Source organism: Balearica regulorum, chromosome 2 (assembly GCF_011004875.1).
Source record: "Balearica regulorum gibbericeps isolate bBalReg1 chromosome 2, bBalReg1.pri, whole genome shotgun sequence".
In the NCBI taxonomy this organism is placed as follows: domain Eukaryota; kingdom Metazoa; phylum Chordata; class Aves; order Gruiformes; family Gruidae; genus Balearica; species Balearica regulorum.
The window spans coordinates 137,738,727-137,764,628 of NC_046185.1; the positions used below are offsets into that span (position 1 = coordinate 137,738,727).

General features: G+C 41.2%; 1 protein-coding gene across 1 annotated transcript in view; it reads right to left on the reverse strand.

The window, feature by feature from the left end:
- SCIN (scinderin) overlaps positions 1-25,547 on the reverse strand; it is a 54,616-nt gene extending 29,069 nt beyond the window's left edge. The window contains exons 1-4 of the mRNA XM_075746092.1: positions 25,299-25,547; positions 19,487-19,641; positions 17,829-17,990; positions 4,970-5,119 (exon numbers count right to left, since the gene is read on the reverse strand). Of these exons, the coding sequence (XP_075602207.1) occupies positions 4,970-5,119; positions 17,829-17,990; positions 19,487-19,641; positions 25,299-25,497 (666 nt within the window). The 5' untranslated portion in view covers positions 25,498-25,547. The remainder of the gene's footprint in view (positions 1-4,969; positions 5,120-17,828; positions 17,991-19,486; positions 19,642-25,298) is intronic.
- Positions 25,548-25,902: the final 355 nt, after the last annotated feature.

The following is a 25,902-nucleotide window of genomic DNA, read 5'->3' on the forward strand; positions in this document are numbered from 1 at the left end:
TCAGGATTCAGTAGAAGAGACAGATGCAGGCTCAATACTTACTTTAGTTAAAACTCAGTTTATCTTACTTTTTCATTGGCTCTTATACCCTGCAGACAGACTGTCAACAGCTGCCTGAGATGTTTAAAATCCATCATGGGGAGATGAGCCTATGTAGTCAGAACAGTACTGTCAATCTAAATATCTGTTAGTGTCCAATATTTCAAATTACACAAATATAGTAAAGCAAATATACTGAGACTTTCCTCTCCTACTTTGTCTCTAGAGGTGTGATACCAGATGAAGGTGTTGGTGCGCTACGCATGGAAGATTGGATGCTTTGCATCTTTCCCTTGGGTGACTCAGAACCGAATTTCTGTGTTGCTGTGTTGGTCAGCTTCAGCTTGCTGGCCAACTAGAAAACTTCACACACACAAAAAAAAAAATAAAAAAAATTCCGATTCCTTGTTTCTCCAGTTTGCCATTGCTCTGAAAACGGAACCACAGCTTACAGATTCACCAGCCAAACACTGGGCAATAAGTTCACTGGAGAAAGGAAACAGGGTACCTCAGTCATTCACTCATCCCGCTCACCATTTCCTACAAAGCTGAGTAAGGAGATCATGGGAAACTATTTTTAAATGTAGCTTCCTCTGTGTTGTCCTCTCTTCAGAATTAGAGCTAAGAGTCCAATACAATTAGAAAATTGTCCGTCCAGAGCACAGCTACCCATTACTGTGGCTGCACTCTCAGACCTCGCTGCTCTCAGTGACACAAGTAGGGCATACAAACGCGATGCTGTGAGATCTCTGCTTACCACTGCAAGCAGCAGAAAGGCAAGAATCAGTGTCAGTGCAGTCGGCCCAAGGGGGTTTCTGACAGGGCTAGCAACTGACCCTAGAAGATTTTGGTCCTAGGTTAGCTTGGAAACCATGTATTTAGTGTTCTTTTTGGTTAAAGGAAAAAAAAAAAACAACTTTGTTAGCTCTAACCCTACCCTGGTCACTCTAGAGCAACCAAACTGACTCAAGGGTTGCTAAGATCTATTTTTGGATTGGTCACATGCAGATGAAAAACTTCCTGTAACACAATTTGAACTTTCAGGCCTAAGATTCAGCAGAATGAGTAAGTCTGTTCAGCTGCTTACCTGTGAAAAACAGAGCAGAGTTGGCATTTGGTGAATTTTACTATGGGCAGCTGCGATTGTGGAGACCAGTCACAGCTACTGAGCAGCAAGAGCAGCAATTTGTCCAAGGTGGTCAGTTTAGTTTTTAAATTTCCAAGGCAGCAACCCTATACAGCACTGCTTATTTAAACCTGCCAGTCAGCACCTGACCTAAAGTGCAAACACGGAGGTGAAACCAGGTAGATTAAATACCTTTCATGTGCTTGCACGGAAGTTTCTGCCTTGTCTTTGTAGTTGAAGAGTTCTAGTGATTCCTGTGCACCCACTGCAGGTCTGAGCCTTCCAGATCCACTGTGTTTCCTGAGCGCGGGCGCAGCACGGTCACTGTGTGTTCCCAAGCAGCCCCTGGTCACTACAGCAGATGAAGAAAGGGCTTGCTGCTGTCAAAACTACTCACATACCCAGCTCCTAGCTATTCTCCTTTCCCAGGGCGAGCAAGCTGTATCATGCTGGCCTGCCACAGCAATTCATCCAGCCCTACAGCATGCTCCAGACAGCTCTCTCCCACAGGCAACTTGCTCAAGCGGTGCCAGCCTGTTTGCGGGTCCTTGCTAAAAATGGTAGTTGGGAGCAGGCAGCCGCCCTTGTCAGACTAGTTCTCCTCACCCACAGCTCCCCAGCTCCCAACGGGAAAGCGGGCAGGCTTGCAAACAGGGACCCAGCACAGCCACTGCTGCCTCTGCTAGTCCCATAGCAGGACAGAAGTCTGGCAGGGCTTGTTGAATCATGGTGGGCACGTAGGCACAGCAGTCTCGCTTTACTGGCTGGGAGTCATGACTCTGTGCTTACAGGGCAGGGATGAGATCACTATCGGCTCTTCATGTTGGCACTCATGGTGGGTATGTCAGCCCCTGCCCCGTGAACACTTTTCTAGCAGTGCTGGACAAGCAAGTTTAGCCGCTGATACGGTAAGCAGATTTCTAGCTCACAGGAGGGGGGATCATTCCTGATATTTATCAGAGGAGAGAATTTTAGGAAATCTCATTCCGATTTCAGTGACATACTGGATGACAAAATGAGTATTTAAAGTACATAATTCTTTTCCCTAGAAAAGAAATCAATCTTTTTCTAAGAAAGCTGGGGATGGCAAAAATCCATCCTTCCTGATGCAGAGGGAAGAAACAAGCACAATGCCAGTTTCAGAGCAGTCGGCCTGGGCAGGTGCTACAGCAAGTTAGAGACAATTTTGTGGGAGCAAGGAGAAATCCAAATGAAGAACACCAGGAACTGGATACAATTTAAGCAGGAATAGAGATTAATAGGTTTTATGTATTTGTGAGGTTAACTACCCTCCCTGGCTTATTAGCAGCACATTTCAGAGCTTGGACTGGGACAGCCACAGCCAAGCTGCAAACCCCATTATGTGAGCGGCACTGCCAAAAGCAAGGCTACCCGGCACGATGCAGGCTAGAAGCTAAGCCCTGGCTGCTGACAAACTCATTCGAATCAGGCTCATTACAGCGGTGGGGATAAAAGCCATGAACCCACTTGTATTGAACTACCCATTTTTCTTCCCTCTATATTCACAATCCAAAAGGAAAAGCAGAAACTTCTTCATGCGCTGCTGAGCAAGTGAAGAAAAGATTTATTCCCTGATAAAATAACAACGCACCACAGGATCAAAATGCAACCTTGGCATTTTTCCAGCTCTTAATCATGCGTCAAGGTTGCTACAAAACAACAGTTGCAGCCAGCTGAAAAAATCTGGCAAACAGATGCAGGGGCGAGGCCAGCATATCCCTGCCGCTCATCGCCTGTCGGGGGAGGCAGCCGGCCTCCTGACGGCCATCCCTGCGGTGGGCCCGCATCCTTCCTGCAGTGGCACGGCATCCGCACCGTAGTCAGGTAAGAGGTTGTCATGGTTTAACCCGGCAGGCAGCCAAAACAACCCCACAGCCGTTGGCTCACTCACCATCCCCAGCAGGATGGGGGAGAGAATTGAAAAGAAAAAAAAGGGTAAAACTTGGGGGCTGAGATAAAGACAGTTTAATAGGACAGAAAAGGAAGATGATATTAATATTAATATTAAATAAGTGATGCACAGCACAAATGCTCACTACCTGAAACCAATGCTCAGCTTGTTCCTGAGCCAAACCACCTCCCTGCCTATCCTCCAGTTATATACTGAGCATGAGGTGATACGGTATGGACTGTCCCTTTCACCAGTTTGGGTCAGCTGTCCTGGCCATGTCCCCTCCCGGCCTCTTGGGCACCACCCACCTACTTATTGGCCCAGCAGTATGAGAAGCTGAGAAGTCCGTGACTGCTTGGCAACAACTAAAACGTCAGTGTGTTATCAACGTTATTCAATCCAAAACTCAGCACCATACCAGCTGCTAGGAGGAAAATTAACTCTACCTCAGGACAGACGTGCCAAGTGCAGTTGTTCTGTTTGATGCTCCCAACTCACATGTGAGCTTATTGTAAACCCCGTGCAGAGCCTTGAGCTGTAACCCTGTGATGGGCTTGGCACGAGGAGGCTGCTGCCAGGGGACCGTGCCAGCAGGTTCCCACGGTGCCACCCAGCCGCAGCTCGCAGTGGGATGCAACCCAATACCATGATTCAAGTAAGGAGCAGGAGGTTGGGCTCTAATTGCCAGCCTGTGCTCTTTTCGTAGTAGTTATAGGTGTAAAATATGTGCCACATCAGAGACGGTGTGAGAAGTCTGTACAAGGAAGTAAAAAGCTGGATTGGAGTTGGTTTTTTCCTTCAAAAATCTCCAGTGCACTGAGTGCCACCTCCCCTACTTCTGAGCACAGCCACCTCTGTACTCACACCCACAGGCAAAAAGTCTTTGCAAGCAGATGGACAGATCCAGAGGCATCACCACAGCTAGCATGGCCACGGGTTGGCGGCTCAGCACCTGGCATGTTTTGCTGCTTAGGCAATAACTAGCTACAGTCCATTTCACAAAACTGAATGTAAGCACCATCAAAAATAATGGCATACCTGCATGCACCATTAGCATTACTTCCTGACGTTAATCTGAAGTACAAGATAATATTCTAACTGTACATTTTCCATTTTATTGAAGGACTGCTTTATGACCCTGCTTCCCTCTTCCTTCTTTTTAGAGAATGAATGGAAAAAGCTTAATTTAGCACACAAATGCCAAGTGACAATGCTTTTATTAGGATGTGGCCTGCAACATCTTATCAGTGCTTGTTAATTTTTTCAAAATCTGAAAACACCATAAATTGGGGAATGAATTTTTTTGCACTGTACTTTGATCAGCTCAGTTATTTAATCTAAATTCTGTTTTTTCAGTAAACAGTTAAACTTTCTAAATATACGAGGAAGGGGCTCACTAAGGTTATTAGAGGCTAGATGCATAAGAGTTTGTAATAGAAATGGTTATGCAAAGAAGTGTGCTTGGCCCCATCCATCTCTATGCAATTTGCGACATTTGTTGACATCCTAGACATACTAATTCTATGTCTTTCCTCCTGTTCGGTGCTGTCCCACCTCGATGCTGCTCTTTCCTCACACAGAGCAGACAGCGTGGTTCAGGTATCAGCTGTGCTGTTAACGCAGTCATCCTACGGCTAATTCAAAAAAGCAGACATTTAGGTCTTGAAAAAGTATTCTCAGATGATTAATTATCTGAGACTCTACTGCCCAATAAACTTAACACTGCTTGGATAAGGAGGGAAAAGAAGTACAAACTCGCCTACCATAACCTAAATCTGATTTCCTGGAGTCTTTAAAGAACATAAGGTTTGAGCCCAATCCTATTTAGTTCCTGAGGTGTAAAAACATTATATTCACAGCTATGTCAGTAACTGGTACACATATTACAATACCTCTATGAGCTGCTCTGGTTCACTCCCTTCTTCCACGGTAATTAATTTAGACCTTCCATTTCGTTCATTGTCCCGAATGCCAACAGCAACTTGAGTAGCCTTCAGCCGCTCGTATTTATTGCATGATGAGCCACACCACTGATAGATTTCCTAAAATAATTAAAAGCACACACACATTAGCAATAAGATTCAACACCGAGCAAAATTATGAAATTAGTACTTTATTAATAATTATCTTACTGGATCTAAACCACTAGAACATTAGTGAAGCTACCTCTTTCAGAAATACTTTCCAGAAAAGATTTGCTAAGTCATCTAGATATTTGTAATATGCAAGATATTTACATAATGTAATTTAGCATCCACATACTAGGAGATCACTCGATCTCAGAATAGTCAGAGTTTTGGTTTGACTGAGTTTTATCCCAAATATAGATATATCTTCAGCTATCTAAAGAACCTGAAACTCCTAAATTTGCTAGTGCAAATTGGTTTTATTTAACATCTGGCAGTTCCTCTTCTATGCTACTTCAGCAGTGCTGATTCTCATCTGTGGCAAGAAACAAAGTAATTTCAAAATCTCAAGGAAAATTCTGCTTGTATCTGCTACTCAAAAGTAAAATTAGATCTTTTAATCCAGTTTTTATTTTGGTGACTTTCTGCTGTACAATGATATTTGTTGCATGCTCTGCTGCATCAAGCCACAAAACCAGCTCAAGTGGAAACGGATGACATCATAGGTGTTTTCAATACAAAGTCTTCTTCACCGGAAGACTTTTCCTCAGTGTGCAGTTGATCTAGTGCTCTTAAAAGTTTGTTAACCTCAGATTAATGCAAGCCCTTCCAACTGTAGTTATCTCGAATGTCTTTATAAATTACATCTAAAGACTTACAGATCAGGAATACACAGTTTTTTGGTCAGTTAAACCACCAAGTTCCTCCCCAGCAGAAGATGGACCCCTTTCCTGGTCCCCCTTCTTGCCTCACGAACGGAATAAAATACAAGAGACACACCTCTGAAAGATGCCTCCATTCAGGAAACGCAGCAGCTAGGAGCACGGTGCTGCCACAGGGGCAATCCGCCCCATTGCAGCTGTCACCTTCACAAGAGGCTCCTCCGACACTGCAGCAGCAGCTCTCCATGTTGATGAGCGAGCGCTCCGGTGGCAGCAGCCCACTCCTAGATACCATCTTACAGGCCCTCAAGGCTTTCCTCTCATCTGGCTGAATAGATAGTGAATGGGTATGCCCCACACATGATAGGGAAAGCACAATTCCACCAGAATGGAGCATGTTCCCAAGGCACCTCTCAGGAAGGAGGGCCACCAGAACCAGTCTAAGGTCACCTAACCCAGTCACACCACAGACCAAGGACCCCCAGTTTTGGCAAGTCCCATTATTTATCCCGAATGCAAAGCATTTCAGAATAAAGAATTTATATTTTGGTCGTGATGAAAATCACTAAGAAGCAGCAGAACATAAGCTGGAGAGCCGCTAGAGGCTGAGCTGGAAGGAGCTAGTCAAAGGAAATTAATCAGCCTCGCTGGCTGCTTTTTTTCCCGCTCCCTTCTTCTGTAAGAAAGTAATTTGATTCTGCTTCACATGATTCTATCAAATAGCCCAAATAGTACAGCAATAAAGCTACACAGTAATTTTCAGCTTTAAAAAAGGTTGAACTGGTTTGCGTTCAAGTACAGTGCAAATAACGAGGATTTAATCAGAGCCCTCACTGGGTAAATTACTGGGGTCTTAGTTTTATGATGTATATACAACTGTAGAAAACTTAGATTTTGAATTAAAAGCTGTTTCATTCAAAAAATGCTTTTTAAGATATTTCAGCTGACCATTATTGTTATTTAATAGCTCTTGAAATGGGGGCTTGAGACAAGCAGGAGATGAAGCTTCTCAGTACTAACATATGCAAACTTTTAGAAGACAGCTAACAATGTCACCTGCATGCAAAACCACGCTAGTATCTTCTGATGTTTACTTTTCACCAGCTTAGACACAAAAAAAATAAAACTCACTGATCTCATAGCCAAGTTCCCTTCCCTTTGGAAACATCCTTCAGAGACAAAGTTTTAAGCTTACATCAGGATTACACAGATTCCCAGAATTTTCAACTTGCAGATGTTAGGCAGTGAATGCTGTGATGTTTCAGCTTGCCTTTACCAACTTGACTGTAGGCTTAAGACAAGGAAAAAAAAATCTGCTTACAAGTTCTGGTTTAAGTATTGTCAGCTTACTAAGTATCCAGAATCTGGAGACATACTTGGCTTCAGGTTTGAACCCTATCTTAAATCTGATTTTCAACATTTCCACAGGAAAAGAAAATATCTGTGCATACGCAGGGAAGCAGAATTTTCTAAAGTATTCATGAAAGACTGCCTTAAGTGTGTAGAAAGTCAAAAGTTTCAATATCTGAGCATTTTTTTCTTTAATATAGTTACTATAGCCATGCACTGCTTCGGCCATCTTCTCCCAAATTTTGGGAGACTTCCCAAAACACAGACTCCTTAGTTTCTGAGAATTTCAGCACTCAAACTTAGTCATTCTCCTCTTAGCCTACCTCCTACTAATTGAGCTTATTTGAAATTATGTGAGAAAACAGGAGTCACTAGAGATACAGCAGCAATAAATAGGAATTCTTTATTTCCCAGTCTATAGAAGCAATAAGGAAGAGGAAGACAATATATAGAGACAATTAGCTGAAGAGGTCAGGCAGCTATTGACACTGCAGTGTCAGCATACACTGAGGTGTGTATGCTGCGATTCATGGAGATTACTCGTTCAGAAAGGTTAAAAGTTCAGTTTTAGTTGTACGTGTCAGCCTTCTCTTGGACTTCTGGTAACTGGCCATGCAACCTCAAACAAGTATTCTCATCTACAAAATGAATAGTATTTACTGCACTGACCACAAAGGATATTGTGAGACTGAAACTGTCACTGCAAATTACAAAGACCTTTACTTCTCAGACAATAAGTTCACATTTTCTTTTCTTAGCATCTCCCAAAGGTCCCACCACACAGTGCACCCCAGCTACGCCTCATTCTCCCAGTTTGTCTTCAAGTCAGCAAGTGATTAAACTGAGCTCTCCTACAATCCCCTGGCTCTAGTTCTCAAATCAGCCTGATGAAGGAGAAAGACCTTTAAATTCTACAGTAATGAATTTCAGATTTTTTGATTTGCAGATTTCATTAGTTTCCTTACGGACTCCACAGTCCTCAACTACAGAAACATTCCCACAAAATAACGTGGCCTAAATACTTTTGTCCTAAACTAAAATAAATATGAAATTTCATTAGCCATAATCTTGAGAAACCTTGTGTGGTAAATGTTTTCTTCTGCCACATAAAAATACTTGAATGAACAAGCAATGTCTGAAAACATACTTGATCTGGAGTTCACATAGAGGAGCCATACCATTCCTATAAGCTCCATCTTCCCAGTTATTTGAAAAAATAATTATTTTAAAAGCTAGTGAAATAAGAATCTGATTCTTTTCGGCATTAGAGAATAAAGACAGTATTCTTTATTAAAATCCTGAAAGCTGAATTTCAGGTACTGTGTAATTTAATAGAAGGAAGTGAGCAGCCACAAGTCATGAAAATGTCCCAAAGTATACAATATTTTACTGTAGTTACTATAAGCACTAAAATATCTTAAGCATTCAGTGCTACAAGCTTTCAGGAGTTTAGATTTAGTTAATTTTCTCTTCTGAAGTAAAATAATCTCAATTATTTTTAAATGTATCTAATTTTGAAGCCTCCCGGTAGACGTACATCTGGATATTTACAAGTTTGTCTTCCTGATATAACTTACCCATTTTAATCCCTAGGCAGATTGAAGTTTTAAGTTTTTAACAATTTAAATTCAGAAAAAGAGATTTTTAAAAGTTAAAGCCACTTCTTGACAAGGCTAATATTTAGATCTGGATTTACCTGAAATACAGTCAGATAGTTATCTAACCATGTCCGGGAGACCGCTGAGCTTTTGGCTTGTATTTCATTATTCATGTATTTATTTTTAGACATATATATAAAGTGCTGAACTAGGGCCATAATGTGGTATTTAACTTTAGCTCAGTGCTTTCACAATTTCTTTGCTGTACTACACCTTCACTATATTTAGGTTTGTTTTGCTAACCTTATTTTAAATTGGCAGGCTGACAAAAAATGTTTCCATTAAAATGAAAATAGACTTCAAGTGTTCACTCCCCTCAAAAAAAAAAACCCAAAAAACAAAAAACTTCATTCATCAGTAATTCCTGTGCCAAGCCTAGTTTATTTTCAGAAGTTTGTACCAGCAGTATTTTATTTTTCTCAATCTCTAACAGAGTTTGAAAGAGATGCCGTGGAAGAGAGCTATTCTGCTACCCGATAGTAATGGTTGTTGATATCAACATCCTTGTCGGATCACAGTGGGATAACTAGCAGCTCAGGTGGAAAAATGTTATCATAATAATCACAATGACTACCCTAGAGCTCCTGAGGGAGGTCGGGATGGCAAATTGGGTCTGCGCCATGCACACTGCAGTCATAGCGAGGTCTCTCCTCGTCTGCATGTTTTGGGAATGCAGTTTGGTCTTCTTGTTCTAGAGAAGCAGGAGTCACTTTCATTCTTGACAGCTTCTGGCCTGCACAGTGACCTTGAGCAAGTCACATGAGATTTCTACAGCACATTCAATACTTCCATACAGAAGTGTGCGGCAGAGTCATCGTGTAAGGCTCATGTGTAACTCTGAGTAAGAGTACCTTGGCACTTTGCCCTGTATGGAGAAGGATTGTGAAAGCACACCTCCTGCCTTCCTGCTCCAACCCCAAACGGCATGCAGAGCAAGAGAAGGAAAAATAAACAAAAAAATTTGCTTATTTCAGAAGTGACATAAAAACCAATTTTCCTTTCTAACACACAGCCACCTCTGTATTCCACTGGCAGCCTGCTCAGTTTGGAGGCAAATGAAAATATACTCGGTGTCCTAGTGTCTTTTCTATGAATCTTAGCTAGGACTATGAAAGCAAAACAAAGACGTTTAAATCTAGGAAGAACTCACAATTTTGTTCTAGTTACAAACATGTCCTGAACATAAAAGTGTTTTAATACTATATCTTTATTGAAGTACCTATTAATTTCCAGGTCCATAGGTAACTGCTGATTTGTATTCTCTTACATGAAGAGACACAAAAAGCTAAACAAATTAAATAGTTTTGAAACCTATTTGCAGCAAATTTGTTGCAAAACTTCAAATTTGGTAGAAAGTAACAGTGAAATGATTGAGGGATTAAGTATCACCAATCTGAAAATAAAAATTTAAATTTTCATTAAGGAAAGACTTTAAGCAAAGTATCACAAGCTGGTGTGCCTCTATTCTTTGTTGGCAGACCCTGATACACCCTAAGCCTGCCCACCTTTGCCTGGATCTACACCAAAACAAGCTCCCAAAATGTAATTGCACCTCAATTAAAAAAATTACCACTCTTAGTTTAGAGTCAGCTAAATCTATAGTGTGGATAGTGTCATGTCAACATGACATAGCTTATGCTGACTTAATATATGTCAGTCAGGACACTGTCTTCTGTTCATCTAAAGAACAACATTAGGTACAGAGGCACGGCTATGAAGCAGAGGGGCTTAGCACAAAAAAGACCTTCAACTAAACGTGCTCACTCACGTAAAACAATACACCATGTTCTTTTTACCCCCACAATTCATAGAAAAGGGGGAAAAGCAAGAGAAGAAGGTTTGTAAAGTTATGACTACCTTAATTCCTCTCTTCTCTTAGGCTTAGCTGCTTCTGTTTATTAGATAGAATCAGACCTGGGCAAATAATCACACCACAGAAAGCCACTGTAGTGGTTTCACAGTGGGTAGGTAGAAGAAAGGCTGATGGGGTTTGTAAGGAAAGGTGAGTCAGGAGGAGCGGAGCTGTGATGCAGCCGTGCCCAAAGGAGCCTGCACTCCTAATTTTCACATGGGTGAACCTAAGATACCACTTCTTCAGGGAAGTGGGGAAAGCAACACTAAAGGCAGATTGAACATGTGCAAATATTGGCAAAGCCTGTGTATATATATCTTATTATGCTCCTGTGTTTGTATCAAAATAATTGGCATGCACTCAGCTGAGACTCCATTCATCCTCTTCATGGTCATTAATAAACAGCTGTTCTGATAAGGCAAGAGTTCATTTTAGCTGTAACTGTTCTTTGTTAAAGTCTAGTCTCTTAAAGTTAACAAACTGAAAGGAAAAAAGCCAATACAAAACACAAATAGGCTTGGAAAAAAGTTTTTATATGAACTGCAAACAGTTCATACCTTCAGTTCTCAGTAAAAGTATTTGTAAAACAAATGCACGTTACCTTGGTGTTTGCAATTCAAACACCAAGGTTTTGGAAATCAAATGGAGAGCTCTAAAGCACAAGTGTGGAGCTTTTTTCCAAAAAAAAAAAAAAAGTAAAAGTAAAAAAAAGTTTAAAAAAGTTTCAAAAAATTAAAAAAGTAAAAAAAAGAGTAAAAAAAAAGGGGGGTAAAAAAAGGGGGGTAAAAAAAGGGGGGTAAAAAAAGTAAAAGTAAAAAAAAGTAAAAGTAAAAAAAAGTAAAAGTAAAAAAAGTAAAAGTAAAAAAAAATAGTAAAAAAAAAAGTAAAAAAAATAGTAAAAAAAGTGCTAAATCAAGAAAACAAAGTCCAAATGGTGGGGAAAAATAACCAAACAGTAAGACTGAATAAAAGTGGGTAGGATACAGCACTTTTTGTCAGTTCACTGACATTCAGGTTTTTTTAGGAACTGACCTAATATATTAAGAGGAATGTTTGGATTGAACCACATTAACATAGGCTTATGGGGACATTTTTCTCCTTAAATTATTCAATGTTTTTTCCTGCCTTGGCTGTTGAATTCTTGATACAGGCAGGGAAAAGAAAAAACAAAATAATTTCACATGTTCATCAAATCTGCCTTTTAGATTTGTTGAAACTGTAATACAGTGAACCATTGAAAGTTGTAGAGTTTTGATAATCCAAAACAAACTCTGAATTCATTCAGCCAGAATGCTGCTGAGGCCACCACGAGCCTGGCCCTGGTATAATTACAATAGTGTCTTTGTAATCAGTCTTGGAGTCTCCCATTTGATTCAATTGGAACAAACTGTCAGAATAAAAATAAGTGAGATGTACCACAGTCATGTACTTACTACATGTATTTTTCCTCTCACACCTGATTTGCTAGTATATTCTGGGAATAGCTGTTGCTATATCACAGTGCATTAAAGGGTGAGTACCAGGAGGATATTCATTCTAAATAACAGGAGCACAAGCAGCAAAACATCTGGATTTCCTGCAGCATCAGGAAGTAACCTAACCAAATCCTTGTGCTAACATGTATGTCCTGTCCACCTGAAGCTTTAACGATGGTCTGTTCCAGCCACTTTCCTGCATACAAGTGGGGGCAAGGGGAAGCTTTTCAGTCCAGAGAGTATGAAGGAAAACTACATACCCTGAATACCTGACTGAAGAGGAGAAAAAACAGACTTCATATTTATTTTTCTCTATCTGATGACTTTGGGACTATAACAATTTCCAGAATGCTGGAGTTTACACTACTGGAAGTGTAAAAATAATTGGTTCACAGACTTAGTAAACAAGTGTCTCATTTTTCTGTAAGATACACTGTGCATAGATAGAACCACATTTAAAAGCTGCTAATAAGTCCATAGAGTTAACAAAGAACTGAAGCAGTTTTTAGTTCTTCAAGCTCTGCTCCTTGTTTGGCAACTCCCTGCTACAGCATGAGCGATAGTTTAACTCTCAGCTGTGGGGAAACTGGGGAAGAGGTTAGTTGTAGGAGAAACATGTGAATAAGGAACACGGACAAAGGACATGGCTAGTTGTTAGTGCCAGGGAAAGCAACTGGAAAAAGAAACATACAGTGATGAACTCCAACATGCAAGAATCTGCTCTTCCAGTCCTGTTAATACCCAAACACTGATTATTAAAGTGATTAATAGGCTGATTGTGAACTGGTTTCTCTAAAGGAAGAGAAGCAAAGCCACCTAAGAGATAGTGCAGGGAAGAAGGCAGGGAGATTAGAGGCAAGCAAAACTACAACCGTGCTCAAGGTTGTAACGTGATGCTGATTCATACCCCATAGTCATAATCATAAAGCAAGTATCTGTCCTCTTGATTTCTTTTTCTGTTAAGAAGCAGAAGTTAATTTTCTTTTTGTAAACATAATTTAATCTATACCAAGTTAACAGCTTTTATGAAAAACAGCTGTCATAAAAAAGCCAGCCTTTTTGCATGATGTATTTTTCTAGGGTCTTTGTGCAATCTTTTTTTGTCCTTGTGACATATCTATTATGTCGGGACTTCAAGTAGGAACACACTGATAGATACATGATCACAACAGCTGTATTCAGTCTCATACTTTTGAGTTCTAACATTGTAATTTTCACTTGTGATTCAAGGAGCACTTAAGTACATACATTGATTGCTGGATGGCACAAAAAGTTGTTTTTAAGCACACCGCAGGCTCTTAAATTTCAAACCAGCAACCTCTTGGCTGTTTATAAAGCAGTTTATAAGCACCACTATAGGAAAGCGAAGGATGGATAACTGAGGGCAGTTTACCTTCAGTCTTCACTTAACTTGGGATATAATTATTTCACTATCCGCATTCTTCCTTTGGGAAGGGTAACGTTTCGTTAGCAGAACTTTCATTGTACTGACAAAACTTTCCAAACTCAATCAGGCCCAAGCTCAGAACTGTTTGGTACTTACCACACATCCCCCATCTCCTTATTTTAACAACTGTCTCCCAATGTGTCCCAGGAGGCTGAGCGGCACACAGCCCTCTCCCTGCGCTCTGCAGTCACTTGGCTCATAGCATTGCTGCTGCCTCCCATCAAGAGGGAAGTCAGCCAGAGAAAACCAAGTCTTACATTTTACAAAGCTCTATCTGAATTTTTGCTGGTCACTAAGGATACAACTTTAGACAGCCTTCATACAGCAAAGTTTCCCAAACTGAGTTGAGAAGCTTTCAATAAAATCAGCCGATCACTTCATATTAATTTATTGTATTGCTACTTCCATTACTTCCGTTCCATGCTTTGATGCTACCCAAATTATCATGTCTCAACATTCACATTTTGTACATCACCAGTGTATACCAATGTACGTAGGGTGAACTGATATACTGATAAGCCTTCTTCTCACTTTAAACCAATTGCTAAGAAAATTGACAAAACAGATGAAAGTCTGATAAGCACAGCTTATCAGAAATATACATATATAAGCTATATTAACATATGCAGCTGGATAATACTAAAATAGCCTGGGAAACAGTGTGTATGTTATTCACTGAATGGCACAATGATTAATCTTTTTCCTTCCCTTCCATGGTCATTGTCCATGCCCTCTCATGCTCCTTGCTGTTTTGATAATACATCTTGGTGATGGAGGAAGAAAGAGGCATGTAGCTAAGGGGAGGTAGCTAGAGGACGGGGTGATGCAGGGAGAGCTGCATCTGGAGCTGAAGGGGACAGCACAGAGCAAGGCCAAACAGCTTATGGCCACCAAGAACTGCCAAACCTGTCCTGATGCCTCTCAGGTGGGACACCAGAAAGAGGTCAGCACCGTCCAGCCAAAAGAACAGGATAGGAAGTATGGCAGAAGACCATGGCTTCTGGGAGGGCTTGAGCACAGCTATGCCAGGACAGGATGCGCTAAGCAGCACCTGACAAAGTAAGGTGTGCTTTACTCCAGGCCTGTGCAAAGCCTTCTCAGCAACTGCCTTGCACTTGTCTTGCCTGCCCTGTCCCAAAGGCTCCCTTATGGGGAGATTTCCAGGTTCATCAAGGAGCTGTCATGGAAATCTCTTCCAGAGGAAAAAAAAAAGTCATACATCAGGGTCTGGCAACCCAGGCACCCTCCCGGATCAGTCAGTGCACTGCAGCATCAGTCTGGTTGTCACAGCGCTCATGTCATGGTCTTACAGAAGATTGTTTGAATAAAAGGTCTTTACACATTACCCACAGCTAATGACTCCCCTCATATCAGAGACCGTGTTTTCTTTGCCATCTGCAGCTATTTTCTGTTCTAGCCTAGAAAGTTTAAAGGAGGCAAGATAAGACCTGGGCAGGATATTTGAAATGCTGTAAATGTGGTTTAGTGACATACCTAGGTATGATGTAACAATCATAACCTGAATTGTAAATATATTAACCTAGCTGGAAATGTACACAAACGCTTTTTACTTAAGGCATTATCACTGGGAGGGAACCCTTCGTGACTTTAATGATTTTATTCCTGATCATTATTATCTTTCTTAATTTTTCCTTATCTGTTCAAACCACAGGTTTAAAATACTGCTGTAATTGAGCTCAGTGGGAAAACTGAAATTTTTCATTATATTAGATACGTAGCTTGATAAAATTAACAGCAAATGGACTGCACAAGCAGTTTTGCAGTGCCATGGAGACCATCCTTCTGGTTAGCTAAGAGCCTGGGGAAAGTAAGTCTTGGAAATTCATCTTATTTGACATGCTACAATAATTTGATATTAAAAGCACTGGCCATAAGCTCATTATTTTATGCAATTACTGCCCATTATTCTCAGACAATGATTCGGTAGTGCCCTGCGATAAATCCCAAGACTCAAGAGCAACCCTATTTAAGATTCATTTTATTTCAATTATTAAGTAAAGCAATCTACTTGAGCCAATTTTTTTTAAAGGATCCCTAAATTCAATTAATAGCTCCTGTAAAGGCTCACTCATTTACAATGGACCTCTAGTCATAGAGCCATGGAAAAAATTCAATCTGAAATACAGTTACTTCAGCTTGAAATATAGTTCTTAGAAAATACACTGTCACAGTAGAAATCTTGAGCAAGTTTTACGTCACACCTATTTCTCTATAGGCACTTCACTAGACACGTATCTTCATCTTGAAGTATGTCACACATTACCTTTTCACCTCCCACAAGAAAGGTCTGGTTTATATAATAACCTATGATGAAATTACTACAAGTGTCTGGATGCTGAAAGAATTTTTCCTTAACCTGTTAATACATCCAAGAAAACCCAAGGCTCATATACCACTGACATGGCAAGACCAAAAGCAGTTGTGTGATTTGACTGACATTTCCCATAACACAGTAAAGAAGATATCTAGATGTTCACATCTAATCTCCCTTCCCACAAAGGCACAGGGTTGCATTGCTGCTTAACTTCTGTTTTGTCAAACAGAAAATCAGGAACCGGAGTGATGATGTACTAAAACCAGAAAAGGGGTCACAATATACATTCAGTATTAGCACACAAGACTCTAAAGCCATATCACATATAAATTGCCTTGTGACAGTGCTCTCCTCTCCACAAATGTCATCAAAAGGGATAAGCCTCAAGCTATACACGTAACATCACTATATAGCCACAGTACATTTCATAAGTGTCATTGCCATGTCTGCAGTGTGACCTGAGTAATTATTTTAGGTGAACTGGGTAACTGTAGCACAATAAGGGTCAGGAGAAGTCAGATTCAAGGCATACATCCAGCTCCACAGAGTATCCATGGAAGGTTAACTCCAAACCAGAAAATTCAAGCCCTGTGACAGCCTGACTGCAAAAGCAGCATTTTCTATCAACATTTAGTTCCAACTTTCCCATTTCCCATGGGTTAACTCTGAAAGTCAATAGATGATTTGAGTCTTCTATGCATCCTTTATATAAAGTGACATTGAGAGATAGCTGTTTGGATATTGATAATTTGGCTGTTTCAGATGATTAGACCACAGTGCCATAAGAGGAATGGAATAATGTTAGGAAAACACTGGTGATGATTGTTCTATCTGAAGGCTGCTAAGCATGATCAAATGCTAACAAATAATCAATACTGGTATCAAAAGATACCAATATCTTAAATTATCACACCAGGAGATGGTTTTCAGAAGAAACAGCCGAACTCGTGAGTTCAGAAGAGCTCATTTGTCAATAGGTCAGGGAACTCTTCTCTGAAATCTTGCTGAAGTAGGTGACCACTTCCTTGTGAAGCACTACAGTTGAGACCAACTGCAGTTGCTGCCTTGCAGATAAACTATTTTCTTTCACATGCTCTTAGTTTTATAAATGTCAGCATATCAGGCATGGGAATAACTTCAGACTGATAACTAGCATCTAACTAGCATGGACTACATCCCAGCTGCTACTTTTAGAATTCATTTTAAGACTTTTTGATACTAAGGTGACAGTACTATACTTGAAGTCATCGGAAGCAAGCAAAATTATCTTCTCTTATCTGTATGTACGCTTCTGCACTGTCTCTGCTTGCTTTCAGCAAAAAGCCATGAAGTATGGGATTGCTTCTCAAGAGATCTCTTGAAATAATGAAGTACTTTTATAACACACTGTATGACACATTTATTATGAAAACTTCTTTTGCAGCTCTTTCTTTAGGGTGAATTGGCACAATCAAAGTTTTATGAATATGAAAAAAATGCTCTTGAGAGAAAGGCCCAATCTGTGTTCTGCTCTGAACCCTAGTACTGATCCCGTTTGGTTTGTAGATAGTGTCAAAGTCACACAGGACTTACTGTGAACAGCTTAAGGTTCAAACATCAGAGGTAAAACAATCCCAGTAACTTGAGTGGGAAAGAAAACTGTTTCCTGAAGGATAATCATACTTCAGAAAACATATAGGGCAGTTTTGAACCTTCAAAGTGTTGTGACACAAGCTGCTTTTCTAAAGCAGATTCTGTCAGTTTGGGTGAGTGACAAAATCAGTTGTGCATTTTAGGTGACAATTCAGACCTAGATGCAGATTCACTGCATCTCTTTTCAGTGTGTTTTGCTCTAGGAAAGACTTACAGTTCCAAGGTCAACAATGAAGCAATCTCCTCTGTTGAAGCTGGTCCAAGCCAGGGGGACTTCTGTAGCTCTTACCACTCTCCGGCCCTTGATATGCAGAAGCCTCTTAGCACTCAGATCATTAGTAACAACATGATTAAATCCAGAGGCAACACCACCTGCCTGAATAAAACAAAACAAGGCAGCAAGCTTTATTTCAGTTTGATGTCTGCAAATTTACCATTTTGCTGCAGCTGAAGAGCTAGCAAGGGGAAAAAAATAGTTCATGCAGTGAGAGACAAGCCAAAATAATATATGGTTTAACAGGGCTGACCACAGACCAGACAGACTTGGTGAACACTGCTGCTGCTGAATTCTCAGGTGTGAGCCTTTATCTGAGGGAGCAGATGTCACCCTGTTTCAAAGTGTTTTCAGATGAATGGGGAAAGGACAGGATTTATCACACTTTCCTGCATTATCTAGAGGATAAGGTAATGCTGAACCAGACTGTTAGGACAAAAGCGGGTGCGTTATCAAATAAGGACAGAGCAAAAGCAGAGGAACATGCAGCTCCTGTACAAGTTTTCACAACTTCCTTAAATTCAGAGGTCTGGGTGTTTTTAGTGCTTGGTTATGTGTGGAGGGAGGAGTCATTCCACAGCAGCTCTGTAATTTTCTAAGGGGAATATTTACAACTTAGGATGTAACCTAGCAAAGAGCACCAAACTTGGGGAAGCGAGACCAAACTATTGATTTACAATCTATGAAGTGTAAATTTAAGCCTAACTTATTCCTGTAAACAGGTTTGGCTGTCTGCCTCTGAGGCAGCATTCTCCATGTCTCTGGGAGACCCAGACCTTAAATTGGAATAGAAAGTGTCTCTTGAAATTACAAAGGGGGAGTAAAAAGTAAAAGTGTAGGCAGGTCACTGTCAAGCTTTCTTATGCAAGCAGAGTTAAAAGTTTCAAATCAGTTGTGTAGACTGTGACAAGTCACAAACCTCCATAATGGTAAAAGGCTGACTGAGCAATGCCACCCACAGCTCCTGCTACAAGGAGAGCGTCAGGAGATACGTTACTTTATTCTTAAAAAACACAGATATCTCAAAATTTCCTCCCAAAGATTCTGCTTCTGGAAGTGAAACAACAAGCAGGCTGACACTACAGCTTTTTAAAATATAAAATTTTCATTAAAAGTATTTGGGAGGTTTTTCTACTTACCTCAAAGAAAAAAAACTGTGGTAGGACTGCAAAAGCACTATTTTTAGACTAACGTGAGGTTTTGGTCTTTTCAACTCTGTTCACGCTTTTAACCATTTAAGCATATTGGTTTCTGCATTTGAACAAAATGGTCCAGTCTACAACACAGAAATGATTTCTGTGAAATTTACTGCCTCCCAAACACAGAGTCCCTACTGTGAGTGCACACAAGTATGAAATCTCAGGATAGCTTGATTTGGGGAGGGGATGGTGGAATAGATCACTGAGACAGATTTTCAGTTATTGGAAGATAACTAGGACTCTTATAGTTTAGGATAGGTAGTTGAGATCGAAACCCACTAAGCATTAAGAAACAATTTTTAAACTTTCAGTAACAGATACAAAGCAAAAGACTTGATTTTACTTGTGGGACAATGGTACATATATTTTTAGAATATATTTTGATGGCTAGCTCTTTACCTTGTATTTAATTCCTCCTTTGAAGTAGCCCACAAACTCAGTAGACTCATATCCTTGAATTTCTCTACTCTGCACAGGTTTTCCTCCTAAATAGTCATCCAATTGAACAGTGAAGATAGCTGCAGCTGTGCTTTCATCTTGTGTACATTCTTTCCCTGAAATAAGATGAAATATTATATCTATAAAGCACCAATATAACTTTGAATTCTGTTGGAGAAATTGTTTCTGTGATAATCAGACACTGCCTTCAGCAGGTTGTACAGCCCATGTATACGTTGCAACAAAGCACTACATCATTACCTTGTTCATCACCAAATACATGACCATCCAGACCATTTCTTAGCTAATTGTAGAACTGCCTTCATAAGCAAAAAAGTGAAAAATAGCCAAGTTTGTCTTCTCTCAATTAAAATACTCTCTTGTTCAAAGAGATTAAGTTTAGCATGGCAAGTGTCTGCAGGAATGATTTTTGGACATTGAGTTGAAGTGCAAGGACCAAGGAATGTCATGTCAAAGGTAAGCCATATATTTATGCTAAAATCAACTCGCCAAGCCGTAAAATAATAATTCAAAAGCAGTCCTCTTGATACTATAATGCAAGCAAAGGGTATTTTGCTTAGATATCTTTTATTAGATTGCCTGGTACAGCTGGGAGAAAGAAAAGCAGCTTTGGGGCTTAGATATTTGCTTCATGAGGTTGCACTTTGTTTTGCACTTTTCAGAGATTAGCTTCTTCTCAGGACCATGGCAAAACTAATCACACTGCAAAGCAAGCTGTATATTAAAACAAAACTTTTAGCATGGGCCCATTCATGTTTGATGAAACAATCAAAACTATTGAAAATGTTCAAGAGCAGTGCAAATAGGATTGAGTCTCAAAAATATTGGCTTCTCAAACTTCTGAAGAGCAAGGAAAGGTGAGGTTTGCCATTTAGTTTTAATTTATTCTTTCTAAATAAGAGGATGAAGCTGGTACACAAGCAACAGTTCTCAAGAGCAGCTTCTCACCTGCATTAACCATTTCTTTGCTCATAGGTAACTAAGTGGAAAAATAGTGCAGAGCTCCAGGCAGCCCAGACATTGATACCTCTCAGGCTGGGACAAGGGGAACTGTGTAGTGAGGTGCTGCTGTCACCTCACGGTGTAGTGAGTCATTGTCACAAGAAGCCTGTTGGTAAGGTATTAGGAAAGAATAAAGCATGGGAAGGGGGGGACAGGGATTACTAAGTGGATCACTGACCTAGCTCCTCTCTCAGGGAGAATGACTGCCCTGTTCATGGTCCAGCCATGCAAACACCCCACCAACAACTCTGCTTCTCTGAGCAGTGCCTCCACTGCCACCACCACAGCTTCTGTGGGGACACAGGTGCAATGGAAGCCTTCAGAAAGCAGCAAGGAGGAAATAGGGAAGGGATCCCCAAGAATAAGAGAGACATGGGGAAGAGAAAAGCATGAGGCCTGCCCAAAAGCGGTTAAAAAAAATTACTGCAAGCAAGAGGTAACACAAGAACCTCTGGGAAAAAAACCCAAACAGCCCATCACTCAAGAGAGATAGCATACTGTCACATAGCAAGTTCTTCTTTCTCAGATCTGGGTACCTCCTTAAAGTTGGTGGTTATGGGTTTTTTTTTTGGGAGGGGGGGTGTTGTTTGTTTATTGTGGGGTTTTGGGTTTGGTTTTTTTTTTTTTTAATAGCGTTATTCATGTCCATTAGGACTAGATCCTTCAGATTTATTGCTTGTAATTATACAACAGGGCTCAAGGTTGAAGAAAACTGGATTTGGAACAGTGTTAGAGATAAGAACCGCAACCAGGCTTGGTCTCACAGCTGCTCTGCAATAAAATAGTCATTGAAAGCGTGATTTAAAAAAAAAAGTGAGCATCAATCCAAGTGTAGGTTGTTCAAGCTGTATGGAAAATGGATTTACCTTACAGTTTGAGGCACAAACAACTGTAAGCCAGTGTATATAGGAAAAAGCACAAAATTTTTACCAGACTGGATACGTTCACATGGATAGGTCTTATCACTTAATCTCTGGGGACAAGAATTAAAAAATAGTTAAAAACACCATGCATGATTTTACTAAAGATACTAAGTGGGCTATAGCCAGTCTTACTCCCACACATAGCCTCATACCAGCACAGCACACGCCGCTTCCTCTAGTGACAGTCTGAAGTCAAGACAGCTCCCTTAGGATTACTTTAGCTGCTAGGGCATCCCTCAAGTGCCAGTGCAGACATCCAAGCCAGGGTCTCTGAGTAAAATTAGAAATGGATACAGCTACCATGACACAGATCCACACTGATTAGTTGGCCATGCCAACACCATGGCAGCACCCAAGTTAAGCTTGTTCAGAAATTATCTGACCTGGACAGCACTTCACCGTATGCAAGGTATTTGGTAAAACATTGGCTTTCACATAGGAAGCTTCAGGCCAATGGAACGACTGTGATAGTGGGAACAAGGGCAGGCCCAGAAACCCAGAGTAACCAGCAATGATTCGCTTAGATGTTCAGAAAAGTACAGGCATGGTTTTAGGGTATGCAGGTGTAAGTTTTACTAAGCAAAAAGCTGTGAAGAGGAGTCTTAGATAAGTTACATAATGTTTTAAATTTTCTTTCCTCAAAAGAAACCCTTTCATTGCAACATTGGTCACCCATGTCTGAACTCTTTTACTAAAACAGATGGTGTACTTTAATGATTTCAGTAAAAAGTTTAAGTACGAGGTGACAAAAATTAGATTAAACAAGGATTTGTGATTCCCTAGGACTCTGATCTCAGGTAGCAGTCAGACATATTTGGTGAAAAGATTCTGTAATTTTTGTTTTCTAATTAATTATTATTAGTTAATTCCAAATTCTCAAAAATACCTTTTTTCTTTTGCAAATGCACACCTAGTACTGGTAGGGACAAAGTATTATGCAAGCTGTTGTTTTGGAGCTGAAGGACAGAAAAACTGTGAAGTAATCATCCCTCAGAGATGACTGTACATTTCACCAGGAGCAAAAGAAATCAGGTGCCTCCCTGCCCTCCATGGTCTTTAAAAAAGGCTCTGGCACTGTACATATTCAAGAGAAAATACTTCTGTATAGATTTCATATATGATTGTAAATAGGTGTGGAAAGCTGTACATTTATCCAGTTCTTTAGCAACAACTTTGTTTTTATTAACAAAGGGAGATGAAGTATAGCAACTTCAGAGAGACAGATCATCAATACTTTTACATACTGAACTATTTTAAGAGAGAGAACACATTTAAGATAAAGTTTGTATTGCGTTGAGTTGGAAAAAATAAACCCCACGCTAATCGTAGGATACAGTGCTAGTAAAGACTAACTTGCAAAGTAAAAGAGTAAAGATTCAGTATCCAAATTGCAGTAAATTGTAACCAAACATTCTGCATATTAGTGACAACTGTACATTTTAAATTTCTGAAGAAATACTTTGGAAACATGTTCACTTCTGTTTAAGCAGAAGTCAAAGGGGGAGGAAGGAGACAGTTCAGCTGTTTGCATGGGACACTCCTGTGCCACTTGCCCTGCTAGCTAAAGAGCAGGCCCTGGGCTGTTAAAAATATACACAGAGATAAAAGGTGGAGCAAAATGAGGGAGAAGAGCTATTCTGAGAGTGAGGTGTGTACCTTGGGAGATGTAACCCCCCCACACCTCCTGGCTGCTAACATCCTACCCAGGTGTGAGACTTTGTACAGTTTGGTCCCTTTAACCCTAGGATGCCAGTCACAGCACAAGACTGCATCAATGTCACAAACCATCCTCCCCTGGTCTAGACCTCCTTCTAACCCTATGGGTATGCCTGAGCAAGTAATTAGGAGGAAGTTTACCATTACATAATACAAAAATTCAATGCTCTGCTTTTATTCCAAATTTGAGGTCTCTTTTGGTGAAGTCAGAATTTGTTCAGGCTCAAAGCCACCACGAGACGCGCACAATAACACATGCCACATGACAGTCAGGAGTAGTGACAGTGTCACCAAATGGCAAGTCCCTTGTAAGTATCTAAGCCCAAAGTTTGTAGGGTTTCTTTCCATCTAATTTCAAAGAGTTCTTTCCATCCCAAAGCCTGACTGTTAATGACTGCTGTTACTGTTCAGAGACAGCTTATGGGAAATCTTCAGAAAGAGGCTACTGAGGTCTTCCTGGCCCACAGGCCATAAAACCTTTGCTCATAAGAGGTAAGTTTGGTGTATGTAACAGTGGTAAGAATCAGTCAGCAAAAATACCCAAGTTATTCCCACTCCTACTCTGAATGTGACTGTTCTTCCCCGTATACCTTGCATGAAGTTCTGGTCTCCTGTTGCCATTAAGCTTGCAGCAGTGTTTGAGCACCTCCACTCTGCTACTGGAATATCTTGCAAGCAGGAAGGGATTTCCCAGCAGATAGGCACTCTGCTGCCAACCTGCCAGCTGCATAAGAATGATGTGTGCCCAGATTATCTGAAGCTATTTACAATATCTGGGTATCACCACATCAGCACAAGATGTGCACATACAACTAAAGGTCTTTAGCCAACAGCAAAGAGGTTTTAACTAGTGCAAGCGTCAGTCACTGTTTTGACTTCCAGTTGCAAAGAGTCTTTGCATCTTTCCCTGGGAAATGTCTACTATATCTTAACTATTACATAAATAGTTCTAACTTCATTAACAAAGGTCTAAATAGCCAAACCCTGCTATTAACTAGCAATGCTGTTGACATAAGAACATCTGCCAGAAATTCATTTACACTGCCATCTATGATTATACTCTTGTCAGAGACAGACACTATCCCACATGCCAGCTGGATAACTCATAACACATGCAAAACTAAACAAGTTTCAAACATTTATGCAAAAACAATCCCAGCTTTATCTGCTATTCTTTTTCAATGCATCCAAAAGTACAATGAGAACCACGGCAACTCAAACACATTAATGTTAATAGGCATTGACCTGTCTTTATGTACATTCACTGAGATAATTGCTTACAAATACAAACCTTGTGATGGTAAAACAAGAACAAAATAATAGATCACAACCACTGTGGCTGGATGACTTGGTGACCAGACAAGGAAATCTGAAGAAAACTCTAAAAGACAAGGAAATTACCTAAAAACCATTCTTATGTCAGCCTTCTATTTTGCTGTAAACACTATGCTAATCAAAGCTGAAGGCAAAAGACATCAGCCCAATTTCAGTGTTCCCAGTTGCTTCAGGAGGGGCTTTACTAGGCTGTCAGAATGATATTAAAGAGGTTTTACAGAAAATTTGGTGACTTTGCCTCCAATCTCTGTATAATCAGAAAGCAAAATTAGTCTAGCTGAAAAAAGGCAACATCTGGAGGCAAAGCAGTGCAACAGTGCCACGGGCTGAGATGAAATTTTGGTCCTAGTGGAAATAAAAGCAAGAAAACTTCATCTGAATGGAGGCAGGATTTCACTCGCGAATCTTGGTTGGATTTGCACAGCCAAGAGTTGACTTTAACCCTTCACCGCTTTTCCAAACTAACATCACAAGGCAAGTAAATGGTCACCTTTGTGTCATACCCCATTTCTCATCCCTAGAGCCCCTTATCAGACACAGTGAGGCTTGACATCACCCAGATCCTTGGCTGTGGCCCTACTTCTGTTATTCAACTGCCTCAACTTGGAAGAGCTGCACACACGCAGAACTTCTGAAAAGAGAGGTGGGGAAATTCAGCTCCCGATCCCCCCGGAGCCCAGCGAAGCCTCAAAAAAACCTTGAGCCGCAGCAAGGTCAGGCACCGCAGGCTTGCGCTGCCCCCCGGCCCGGATCCCCCGCGCCGCCCCGCTGCCTACCGAGCCAGTAGTGGAGGCGGTAGGCGACGGCGGCGGCGCGGCGAACGGTGTGCAGCACCAGGTACGCGTCCCCCACGAAGAAATCGCCGTGGCGGCTGGGGGGCACCGTCACCAGCTCCAGCCGCTCGACGCGCCACACCTGCAGCCCGCTCTGCTGCCCGGCCTCGGCGAAAGCCGGCGGGAGCCGGTCGGAAGCCATGGCGAGGAACGAGGACGGGAGAAGCGGTACCGTCGGTTCCCCCGCACCGTCTTTATAAGCGCTCGGCCCGGCCCCCGGGCGGAGCGGGGGCCAGCCCTGCCCGGGAGCCGCCCGGGGCGGGGAGCGCGGTGACGGGAGCGGCTGGTTGCCGCAGGGCACCGGGATGCGCCTTCCCTCGCCGGCTCCCGCTGGCGGCCCCGGTGCAGCCTGGCTGACTTTTTATTTGTATATTAGTGTTTAACACGCCTACAAAACTCACCCGGCATACCCCTCCTTCTGTGCCCCAAAGCCGTTGCAGAGATGTTACAGACAATCAGCGCCCCTTGCTGCAAACGGGTAATTTTTCTCTATTCTAAACAGAAAAAAACAAAAAAGTCAAGAAAGCAAAGCACAACGGGCCTAACC